The sequence below is a fragment of the Camelus bactrianus genome, chromosome 6, assembly GCF_048773025.1.
Source record: "Camelus bactrianus isolate YW-2024 breed Bactrian camel chromosome 6, ASM4877302v1, whole genome shotgun sequence".
In the NCBI taxonomy this organism is placed as follows: Eukaryota; Metazoa; Chordata; class Mammalia; order Artiodactyla; family Camelidae; genus Camelus; species Camelus bactrianus.
Window position 1 is genome coordinate 43,711,160 of NC_133544.1, and position 12,635 is coordinate 43,723,794.

The 12,635-nt window shown below is 35.6% G+C and overlaps 1 protein-coding gene across 3 annotated transcripts in view; it reads right to left on the reverse strand.

Moving 5' to 3' along the window:
- The window catches only part of KLHDC1 (kelch domain containing 1), a 42,569-nt gene that overhangs the window by 4,018 nt on the left and 25,916 nt on the right, over positions 1 to 12,635 (reverse strand). For all 3 annotated transcript variants that reach the window (XM_074365571.1, XM_074365573.1, XM_074365574.1), the window contains 4 exons: positions 10,756 to 10,868; positions 8,930 to 9,002; positions 4,600 to 4,684; positions 2,902 to 2,954 (listed from right to left, as the gene is read on the reverse strand). In XM_074365571.1, coding sequence (XP_074221672.1) covers positions 2,902 to 2,954; positions 4,600 to 4,684; positions 8,930 to 9,002; positions 10,756 to 10,868 — 324 coding nt within the window. The remainder of the gene's footprint in view (positions 1 to 2,901; positions 2,955 to 4,599; positions 4,685 to 8,929; positions 9,003 to 10,755; positions 10,869 to 12,635) is intronic.

Consider the following 12,635-nt stretch of genomic DNA (forward strand, 5'->3'; position numbering starts at 1 on the left):
CGGCCGGCCGGGTGCTGCGGGAAAAAACCACGCGTCTGCAGACACGGCTCACTGCGTATTGATTCTGCCGGTCTCAGCGGAGCCCTCCCGCGGCCCAGCACTCCCATGTTACACAGCCCTAGTCGCCATCTGCTCACGGCTGCCTCACAAGCTACGTCAAGTCTTCACCAGGCTACTTTGTTTGGTTTTGGCGGGTTTGGGGTTTTTTTGTTTGTTTGTTTGTTTGGTAGGAGAAGGAGGGAGTTAATTAGGTTTACTTACTTATTTACTAATTTTTTGATGGAGGTACTGGGGATTGAACCCAGGAGGTAGTGCATCCTACGCACACACTCTACCACTGAGCTATCCCCTCCCCCTTCACCACCCTTCTTAAGTTCATATCCTACCTTTTTTATCAGATGACCTCACTATCAGCCAAAACTTTCTCCATGCCCTGCCCCCAAACAACAAATTCATGTTTTTATATCTATACTTCCTTCTTTCCCCACTATTTTTAAAGAAAAGTATTCTTTCTCCAGTCGAGGGACAATTCTGTTACCTATTTGCTAAAATCCATCTCCTCAAGACCCTGCTCCACTAATATTTCCTTCATTTCTTGTGTTTCCAACAACTTCCTTCCCATTGGCTTCTTCTGAGCATATAAACAAATATGCTCACTCCTTCCTTGGTTTTGGTGCTTGTCCCCGGAAGCCACCCTGGCCTCCACCTTTACTTTTCCAACAGCTTCTTAGGACTGCCAAGCTCTGCAGCGCTTCTCAGTCCAGATATGCGGTAACGTCTTTACAGTAAGAAGGCTCTCCATCTCTGGTTCTCTCCTCCCTCAGTGTCGGTGCTCCCATTGGCTCCTGCTTCACCTCCAACTTCTCTGGTCGCTCTCCTGTGCCTCCTTTACCTACTCTACAAATGTATGAGTTCTTAATGCTTAGTTGTTGGCTTCATCCTTACTCTTGGAACTGTTCCTGGGCGGAGCTAACCCACATCCACTCATACTCCAGTGATTCTAAAATCTTCCTGTCTAGCCCGGACCTCTCTCCATGTGTATATAACTATTTAGGGGAGAGCTCCACCACAGGTCCCATAAGCACTTCAAGCTCAATGTGCCCCAAATCAACTTCAACATTTCTACCTCATCTCACCTTCAAACCCAATGCCTTCGCCATATTTTATCACTAATGCTTCCTTCTTCTTTCCCTTAGCATCCATTCAACTACCAAGCCCATTTTACCTCCTAAATATCTCTATCTCCCTCCCTTCTCCAGCTCCACTGCCACTTTCTTGATCAGACCTTCACTTTGTGTCTGTCCACTGCAATAATCCCTGCCAACTTTTCTAACCAGTCATATATCCCTCCAATTTCCCATCCACACTGTTGCCAAATAAATTTTATAACTTGTAATATGAGCATCTCATCACTCTGCTCCAAATTTTTCAAAGCTTGGTGACCTCCTAAGAGATACTGTAAACTCTTCTGCATGAGAGACACAGGTGCTAGATGACACATGGTATCTGATTTCTTGTCTGCCCTCATTTCTTACAACTCCCCACCTCATACTTAGGTCCCAGGGACACTCAAGAATTCGGTTCCCAGAACACACTATGCTGGTAGATATGTCTTGCCGTAACACCTCTGCACTGCTTGTTCATAGTAAATTCTTATCTCAAATTCTTCCTCTGCAAAGACCTCCCTAATCTTTGCCATCTTAACCAAGGGCCTTCCTCTCTAGTAGTCTTACGAACTTTATTTATGTTCCTCTTAAAGCAACTTTATTTTTCTATTACAGTTGTTAGAAAGTCTGCCTTCTAAGTTATTAACCATTTATGGGAAAGGTCATGACTTTTCATTTCAGAGCATAGTGCCCTCCCATAGCAGGCAGTCAAATATTCTATTTCTTGACCCCTCCATGTAAAGAACTTGCAATCTACCCAGGGAAAGCAGTTATGTTTGTTCACAGCATACGTAACAATACATGGCAGGATAAATCATTATAGCAGCTATTTCTAAACTTTGCCCAATGGAATTACCTTCGGTACTTTCAAAAATTCTAAAGTCCAGACCATACCCCAGGCCAATTAAATCATGGTCTGTGAGGGTGGAACACAGGAATCAATATTTTTTGACATTCTCCGTAAGATTCTGATGTGCAGACAAGTTAGGGAACCATTGCACTACCAGGCGGAGGGGCTGAGAGAGACTTTAGGAAGGGCAGGTCTGAGCGAGTACAATGGTTTTCAAGTGGCTGAAGCTGCAGAATGTCTGGAAGTTATAGTCGACCCCCTGACACAAAGCATGTAAACTGCCCCACTCCCACATCCTCACCCCTGTTATTCCTGCTGCACAAATACCCATGCTTGTTCACTAGGCAACTTCTGTTTCACTCAAACCCCTCCTCCCGACTCTCACAGGCAGAAATAGAGGCTTTGTCTACGATCCACCCAGTAAACTTTGTATATATTCCTTGTAAATTAAAAGTATATGAGCTAAAACACTGTAAGTCACACCCCCAATTTAATAACAACTTCAGGGTTAAAAAACAGAAATTCTACTAAATTAAATGCATATATATGTGTGTGTCTATTATTAGACACACTCTGATTTCAGAAAGGTTAAAATATGAAAAAAGTCTAGGCCTAGAATCAAGGAAATACAGTATGTTTAACATTCCTATATGAACTAAGTTCAGTTTTACAAACAAAACAAAAATGTGACTATACTGTGTATTTCAGTTTTTAAAAATCTCATTGGTAAATGGTTCGTTACAAATCTGATTATACTCTTAGGAAGATATAAACTTAAATTCAAGTCATAAGCTACCTGAAAAATATTATAAATGTTTTCCAAAAGGGAAGAAGAAAGAAATTATCATAGATTAATAGAATATATACTTTAATGAATTTTCTTACCTGAGTAGTGAATAAGGCTGGGTTTGAAAGATCAATAAATCATTACAGTGACCCTAGTTAACACAGAAAAGGAGTTATTAAGGCTTTTGGTAAAAATAACAATACATTACTAATTGAATATTTTTATTTTATAAATGCAAAAGAAATTATGTAAAGTAATAAATCTCTATTAACCCCTGCAAACACACACACACAAATACACACGTACCTACTAGCTACGCAAACTTTGAAAACATGGTTCCCATTTTTTCAGTGACCAAACTTTTACCTAACCACAGCCTATAACTGCACATTTTAAAATTGTAAACATGTTTTTCTCTTAGAACAGTGGTTTCAGAATGAGAACAGAAGTGGTTTTCAGGTTGTTTGTTTTTAAGCAGAATTTTTTTCTTCAAGATGACTCATTTTAAATTCTCCTCTTTATCCTGTCTCCATTTTCCAGGTGGTGGATTCCTGGGGAATTCCTAATTTGAAAATCACAGATCCAGAAGATCTTTTGAATAATGGTTCTCTCATCTAAAAGTGTGGAGTCAGTAGAAATTTTTTCTCATCCTTTCAAATAGGTCTTTAGAATTTCACAATTTATGATCATGTTTTCAACCACAATTCATATTTTAATGATAAATTTTGTATACTGAAGATTCTTAGTGCTGAGAAAAAGAAGTCAAACCACAAAATTTGCTTTTTAATTAAATGTAAAGTTGTGGTTTTCATCTTTTATTGAAGTACTGAATTCTCAGCCAAAGCAAGTTCTAAAGTTTGCCCTATACATAAACATTTAAATTGGAGCCCTCAAAACTTTAAAATAAATCAAACGCCCTGGAGAGAAGACACCTTATTGCAGGGTTTGCCACTCATAGAAGCAACTCTGGAGATAATTACTCCTGAAGAGGTAAAAGGGCATCAGGGGCACCCACGGGTGGGCTCTGTCTCCTTGTACCCCAACCCTGATGGCTCAGAGACCTGCTAGTCCCAGTGTCCTATGCAAAGCAGAGCAACCAATCCTGAACTCCTGTCCCATCATGTACAGAGCATAAGTGTGGCCATCTCTCTGAATTTCCCAATGTGCTCGGAGAGAAAGAATAATATGATCCAAATGCTTCTCATTTATTCCTTTGATTTTAATCAGATTTTAAAATTAGAATACTTGAAACTCAGTGTAAAACAGGAGTGAAGCAGTGGCAAAAGGTACATAAAATAAAGAGAAAATACACTTGAAACATTTCAAAGTAGTTTTCTCTTGAAGAAAGAAGCCAGCACTGATGATGTTCTAGTTATTAAGTCAGGGAGAAAATTTCAAGAGTACTTATTATTAGCTACTTAGTAGTTTATATATACATTGCACATGTTCTTTTTAGGTATCAACTGTTGCTTATAAATACTTTAATTCAACAAAATTATAAATGCCTGGACTATGGGGAGGGTCAAAGAGAAAAGAAAAAGAAGAGTCATTCTTTACAAGCTCTTCTTCATAATTTGACAAATGAAGCTAATAGATCTGTTTTGATTTGCAAACCCAGAGTATCTTGAAATGCTTCACAAAAGCCACTCATTCTGAAGATTAATTGTACAACCATATGACATTTCATGCCCTTCCATATTTTTCAGTGTGGGAACATCAGTAGTCTTTTTGAACAGCCATTTAGTTTACAAAACACAATTACACAGAGGAAACATTTAGATATGAAATTTTCTTACTGTATCCAAAGAAAGTAAATCATCTTTGCTCCCACCAAATACCATTACTTCATTTTCTTTTCCCAAACAGGCTGTGTGCCATAACCTATGATTGAAAATTATAAACAGTGAAATACTATCAAGGAAGAAACTATACATCCCATACAAGTCAATTCTAAAGTGCACACTCTAAAATTTAACCTATTTCCAAAGAGGTGTGATTGAATGCGAGCCTTTGGCATAGCCTCAAGAAGGTAAGATTTTAAAGATTCCTCTAGAATCACTAGAGAATTAGATTCTAGGGTTCATTAAATTACATTGTTTCAATAAAAGAGATGATTCTCAATAACCCTTTCTTATTTTATCCTCCAACCTTTTTCTAACCTCTTGACCTCATAGATATTACCATGAAATAAAATTAGTTTAAAAAGAACCAATCAGCTTATTGCAGACACAGACATCTTTCCCAGTTTTCATATTACTATCTGCCATGTTGCTGTTCCCATCATTCGTCTTTCTTCCCTGTTTTCTGGTCCCCACTGCTGGACAAATCCAATCTGTCATACGCTTTACATTTACACTGTCACACTACTTATCACCCTGGGTATAGAATACCATAACACGTTCCTCATTTTTCTGTCTCTAATCTCTTTCAGCTACATATAGCTGATAAATAATATTTTTCAAATACTGTCTTCAACCATGGACATTTCCTGATCGGGAAGCATCTGTGCCACTTTTCTTAGCCTAAAATTTATGATCAACAGTTATTTCTTTTTCCCATAAACCTTTTTTTAAAATTTTTTGTTGGGAAAGTAATTAGGTTTATTTATTTGCTTTTTGATGGAGGTACTAGGGATTGAACCCAGGACCTCATGCATGCTAAGCATGGCACTCTACCACTGAGCTATACCTTTCCCCTTTCCCATAAATCTTAATTTTTGCCTTTCCCCAAATGAAGCCTCTACTTCAGCCAAGTCCACTCCTTTGTGTCCCCTAAGAGAAAGCTTCAGTCTCTTTCTAGGCTTTTGTTCACCATGCTTCTTGGGCTTAGAATGAGGAAGTCATTCTCTCAGGGCCTTAAAATCAGGCTCAAAATCCCCAGGAAGTGTTCCAAATACCACCCAAATTGGCTCTGATACCCTCTCTGTTTAGCACCTTTCCACATTTATGTGCTCATTTTATAATCTCCTAACTTACATTTGAAGACAAACTGCTCCATATTCCACTATAATGGTTTGATGCAATTTGTCTTCTAAGCCCCTACAAAGACTAGAAGGTCCCTGAGGTCAGAAATTGCCACAGTGGTGTGCTGGAAAGGGGCCACCAGCTGGTTAAAGTTGACGTGCCTGTCTCCTTCCAACTCCATGTTCAATGATATTATGGCCGTGGTCGAAATCAGCAAGTGGGGCTTTTTTGGGTTTTGTTTTTCCTGCACACCACTGGAATTTGGGTAATCTAATTTTACGTTCTCCCTAAAGTGTTATTTAATATGGTGTTCTGCAACCCACATGTGTTCAAAAACTTGATTAACAAAAGCAAACACAAAATACCAACATCATTTATTCAGTAATTAAATAAACAAACAAATTATTTCATAAAGAAATAGAGCACCTAACATTGTTTTGGAAATGGTCTGATAGGACATATCCGTCTCCAATTTCACATTATTTACCAAAAATAATGTTATGGTTTTATAAAGTTCAACATTTTCGGGGGCTCTAACTCTCAGAAAAAAGTCCACAGAAATTTCTGAATTTTTGAAAATAAATTAAAAGATTTACAAAGTCATTGCTTTGACTCTGAGAGTATGTGATTACTTTTCTTAATAGATCAAATTGCAACAGATTCCCCAAATACATATTATCACTTCTTTTATTACCACATGACTCATTTTTAGTACATTAATCTTTTTTATTTAATTTCCACAAGTGCAAACAGTGGGATTATGCACAATTTGTTAAAATAGTTTCTTCAAACAATCATGACACATTCAATGATAAATGCACTTGGGATCCAAGATAGAAGTGAGTCATTAGAAATTTTGTTTGGGAAACACTGTGCCCAATTCTCCAACTTGTATGCCAGAACACAAATTGATACAGATTTTCATCAACACCCAGATTATGTTGTGGGGTTGGGGATGGCGACTGGAGGAGGGACTGAGCAAAGGAGATAGAATATAACAAAAGCCCCTCGTATATGGGAAGGAATAGCTTAATTTCCTGGAGAGAAAGCCATGTGTAACCTTGGCAATACTCATGGGATCCAACAGAGCCTAAGACTCCATACATCAACACTTTATTGGACATCTTTTACAGACACACAAAAAAGGGACCTTGCTGACAGCCACCTACATAGCCAATCAGATATGGCTATATAGATGGCTTTTCATCCGAGCTGGAGAAGAGAGTGCTACACTCTAGGTCAGTGGTTCTCAACCAGGGACGATTTTGCCCCCAAGGGGACATTTGACAATACCTGGAGATATTTCTGACTGTCACAATTTCAGGTGCATGTGGCAGGGGAGTGGGCTCAGGAGCACTGGTACTACTGGGTAAAGGCCAAAGATACTTCTAAACATCCTGAAGGCATAAGACCCTCCTAACAACAAAGAATAATTTGGTCCAAAATGTCAACAGTACCAAAGTGGAGAAACCTTTCTGGAGAATCACAAGAGGAGAATTGGGCAGCTTACATTTCAAATTATAACTTGAAACAGTTCGCACAAACTACATTTCAGTGTTAAGTAAATTCTTACTTTCATAAAAAACATTAGTATATATATATATACATATATATGTTCTCCTTACACTAAACTGTATCCCACCTGTTCTCCTTCTCACCTCATACCTGAAGATAGCTCTGCCTCTGTCTTATCTGCCTTAGGGAAACTCTGGCCTGGACTTCATCACCGAGGAACACTGGAAAGCCTTTCCTGCCTTGATTTTGGTGACATCTAGCTTGCAACCTGATGTTTTTTCTACAGACTGACAGTTTATGTCCTCTCACAGCTGCTCTAAACTTATTACCTAAACATTCTAATAAAGCATATTATTTACATGACACATCAGCTGAATTCAAAGAAATCTCTCACATAGCTCAGTTCTAACTAGCATATTATTCATAAGTTATATTGCTCTAATTACTTATTAAGGATTGAAATATAAAATATGAGACATTAGAAAGTAAACATATTCTTACTACAACTTTGGTCTATAATTAATGCTTTCATGCAATCAAACAACTGGGAGAGAACTAAGAGCTCATCTAGTCCAGCTCCCTCACTTCACAGATGGAGAAACTGATGCTCAACTTTGTTAAGTGACTCTCCCAAAGCCAAAAAGCTAAGTGGTAGCCGAGCAAGGAATAGAACACTTAGCTCCTGTATTTTAATATAAAACTCTTTAAATTAAAACATATTTCAAAAGGCCCAGAATTGCTAAAATAATACATTCCACTGAATTTTTACAAATGAAAGTATAAGAATCACATACATAATTATGATAAACTCTAAATATATTGTGCATTTAATATAGACGTACATGATTATATATATAAATATTTTCAGGCCTTTTTCTCAAGTAAGTTATGCATCATTTATTAAATGTCCAAAATGTATATCATTAAGTTGACTTCACATTAATATAAATAATCTATAGTAAAAAATTCTGAAATACATGGCATGAAAAAATAAAATTACTAACTTTAATTATTATAATGTGCTGAATTTGAATTTCCTATGAATATGTTTATTATACTATTCAATCAAATTAGAAAAAAAGGAATTACAGTACAAATGTGGTCTTCTTTGCAGTCTGATAATAGTATACTTTTATACAATTTTTTACTCTATAATATGCCACAAATAACTAAAATGTTTTCTTTTTTAAGACATTTACATTAATGAATACATCATACAGTCAATAAAGAAAAATAATTATGTCCTCTACTTGATCAACATGAAAGCAATTTCCTCATTAAATTGTTCTAAACCGCTTCCAAAATCAAATAACTATTACTAAAGCCAACCCCATCCTTAATGATAAATCCTAAATATTAATGTTATATGATACTTTCACTATCTTAGCCTTTTTATATTTATCATGCAGATCATACATTTACCTAAATAATACCTTCAAATATGTAAATATGGATAGAAACTGAATAAATCATTTCTAAACAAATACAATTTAAATGTTAATTAAATTATTTGGATAACATCAAGCTTATTTGAAAGATATCCTTCCTGATGGTTTCTGGTTTTAATGACAAACACTATATATTCTGTGCTATATTTTAATACTTTAAAATCTTAACTATTTTACTATTTGTCAACTTCTAGACTTACCTGGGTTTTGTTTTAGGTAAATGTGTAAGCTGTTTCCAACAGTTTGTTATGACATTATGAATCCAACCATCACCTGTGATATTATGACAGTTCAGAAATTAAGGTTAGGTCTTTGGGATAAAATTTTCATTTTTTTCCCTAAATTTATCATGCTACATTTATATGACTATCTTTTGTGTGTGTGCATATTTTATCTTAAAAATTCTCAAACATATACAAAAGTAGAGTGAACATGGCAAGGAGCCTTCACATATCCCAGATTCAACAACTATTACGATTTTTTCCATGTGTTCCATTCATCTCTTTTTGTTACTCTTCTTCCTGAATTATTCTAAAGCAATTCCTAGTTGTCTTATCATTTTCCCCATACATACTTCAGTGGTGCATTTGCACATTTTTTTTTACATAACCGCAATGACATTATCACATACCACAATGCCTTTGTCATATAACCACTATGCCACTGTCACATAACCACAATGTCATTGTCACAGCCAACAAAACTAAAAGTAATTTGTTGGTATCATCTAATACCCATATGACCATATCTTAGGTTGAATCTCTGAAGGAGGACCTGACTGGACTAAGAGTTAGGACATTTAATTCTCCATGGTTCAATGACAAAGAAACAGCAAATAGGAATTTGAAACAGTAGAGCTCATGAAGATATGATATTAACAATCCCTAGTGAAATAGACAAATGTTAGTTTTTTCCTTCCAGTTTTATTGAGATACAATTGATGCACAATACTGTATAAGTTTAAGGTGTATAGATGTTAGTTTTTAAATTAGATTCCAAATCTCTTTGAATTAAAACCCTCACAAATTGGAGAAGCATAATAATCTACAATAACCAACACCTCCTACCAGACTGCTGTTCCTCCACCAGCCTCTGGAGTTTGTTTCTTGGCTAGCAGACTGCTAGACCCACCGGTGATGCTCAATAAATTTTTATTGAAAAACAAATAGTTGTTTTTAGATCCTATATAAAGTTATATAAATCATTTTAAGAGTATATAAGGTTTCTTAAGGAAAATATCTCTAGCTGTAGAAAATTTCTGAGTTAAATTAAAAGACATTTAATGTGTCAAAATAAATGGATATTCTTGGTCATTTGTCTATCCTGACAACACAATTTTACTGCTGAAAGAAAAACTACATTAAGAAACCCAAGGGGGTTAGCAGTGACAGGAGTTAAAAAGCTCTATCTAAGCACTTCCCTTTCTAGTTCTGGAACAAAAAGAGAAGCAGCTGACCTTCCCACCTTGTATTTCCAGAGCCTTTTAGGAAAAGGCTGCTTTTCTAATCCCCATTCCAGCCTACAGTGTAAACAACTGGATCAAAAATTAGGAGGACACAATCACAGAACACTAGAGTTGAAAGGGGCTTTAATTCATCTAGCTTCAGCCACTCCTCCTTTCCCTGTACCTAGGGAACAGGACTTAGAGAGGCAAGGGTACAAAAGCAAAGAGGCCTTCTACTTCTTTTCTTTTCTTTTTTCTTCTTTTTTTCAATTGAAGCATAGTTGATTTACAATGTTGTGTTAGTTTCTAGTGTACGGCATAGTGATTTGGTCATACATACACACAGACATATTCTTTTTTGGGTTCTTTTTCATTAATAGGTTATCACAAGATATTGAACATAGTTCCCTGTGCTATACAGTAGGACCTTGTTTATCTGCTTCTAATTCTAACTGATGCAAGCACATAGTTGGGGATAAAGGCAAACCAGAAAATCAGAAAAAGAAAGACATGTTAAGTATCAAATGTAATTCAGTAAAAAGAGTAAGATGTCAATCATAGGCTATACTTTGATTGACTTACTTAATGGAGTATTGTCAGCACTTAGTCCACCAAATAGGAAAAGCGTATCATCGGCTATTGCTGTTAAAGTATGCCATGACCGGTGTTTGGGATTTTCTCCATTAATAGGAATCCTGTGGCAAGGGAAAAAATATAAAAATCTAATTACTGCGCTAGTCAAATAAAAGATTTTTTGATCATCTCAAAAGAAAAACTGCCCTGCATACATTAAAAAATTTTTGATTTTACTAATCCCACCTAATGAATATTTTTAAAACGCTCTTAAATTCATGGATGAATTTACATAATTTCTTTCCATTTAATGTCTATCCCATCTGGCAACAGAACACAGACTAGAGATTAAAAAGTCAATTCCCCATTGATTCACAATGGGTACTGAGCATCATTTGTGTTGGTTAATCAATAAAACTTCCTCAGTTTTTCAATGTAATTATTTTCATGTCTATAATTTTTTTTTTTACTGTTGTTTCATGTTTAATTTTGTGTTTTCAGTTGACTTCTTTAAGGATATTATGGGATTTTGTTGCTGTTGTTTTTACTTTGGTCTATTTATTGTAGAATTTCCTGCAGCATTATCTTCACCTAAAAATGCTAGCTATTTTAACTTCAAAATAAAAGTATAGGGGGAGGGTATATAGCTCAGCAGTAAAGCGTATGCTTAGTAATGCCTGAGGTCCTGGCTTCAATCCCCAGGACCTCCAATTTAAAAAAAAAAGTAAATTAAAAAAAAAGTAAATAAATAAAGAAACCTAATTACCTCCCCTTCAATAAATAAATAAAATAAATAAATCTATTTAAAAAACTGTTTAAAAAGTAAGTATGCAAACTAATGAAAAAAAAAAATCAAGTTAAAAAAAAAAAGCATGCAAGCCATCCTGGATAAACCTCTAAAGATTTCAATCAGATAGTATACTGTCATATTCTTAAAATAAAAACTTAAGCACACAAATTTAACTAATTTAGTAGGTGAGAGGACACCATTCTCTAGCTTTCTGGAATGCTCCAGAATAACATGGGCCCTTTGTAGAAAATGTAATATGTTTTTTCCAAACTGGAAATATTTTTACTGTTTTTGTTGACTATAAGAACCACTGTAGTGGGAGGAGAGTATAGCTCAGTGGTAGAGTGCGTGCTTAGCATGCACAGGGTCCTGGGTTCAATCCCCAGTACCTTCATCAAAAGTAAATAGGTAGACCTAATTACCTCCCCCAACAAAAAGATCCAAAAAAAAAAAAAAAAAAAGAACCATTGTGGCTACAAAACATTCAACAGCCACAAAAATATTTTTTGGAAAGGAGAATTCCTCTATACCCTGTCCTCCAGCAATAAGAAATAATAATTCATTATATATCTTTCCCAACTTTAATGCACACATAAAGATATTTATTAAAAATAAATAAATGGGACCATATATTCTGTTCTGTTCTTTTTTCATTCAATTAATGTGCTGTAGAATATTTCTACGAGGCATAGTTTTCCTTTGGTAATGGAAGCACTGCAGCCCATTGGGCAAATGTATCATGATTTAAACAACTCCCCTTTATGGATATGAGGACTGATGTCACGAGCTTGCTTTTATAAACAATGTTGCAATAAACATCTTTGTTGTATATGCAGACACACATACAGACATGCTCACACATACAAACACTTGCCCAATTTTTGTCTTCAGAGAGATTCTGGATCAAAGTAGAAATTCCATTTTATATTTAAGCATATTGCCAGATTACTTTCCCCCAAAATTGTACCAATTTATACTCCCACTCGTTGTGTTCTTACAACCCAGCACATACTGGCATTTGTAATTATTTTTATCTGATAAGTGAAAACTATTATTTTTATTTTTATTCTTTTAACAATTTATGAGATTGAACATCTTT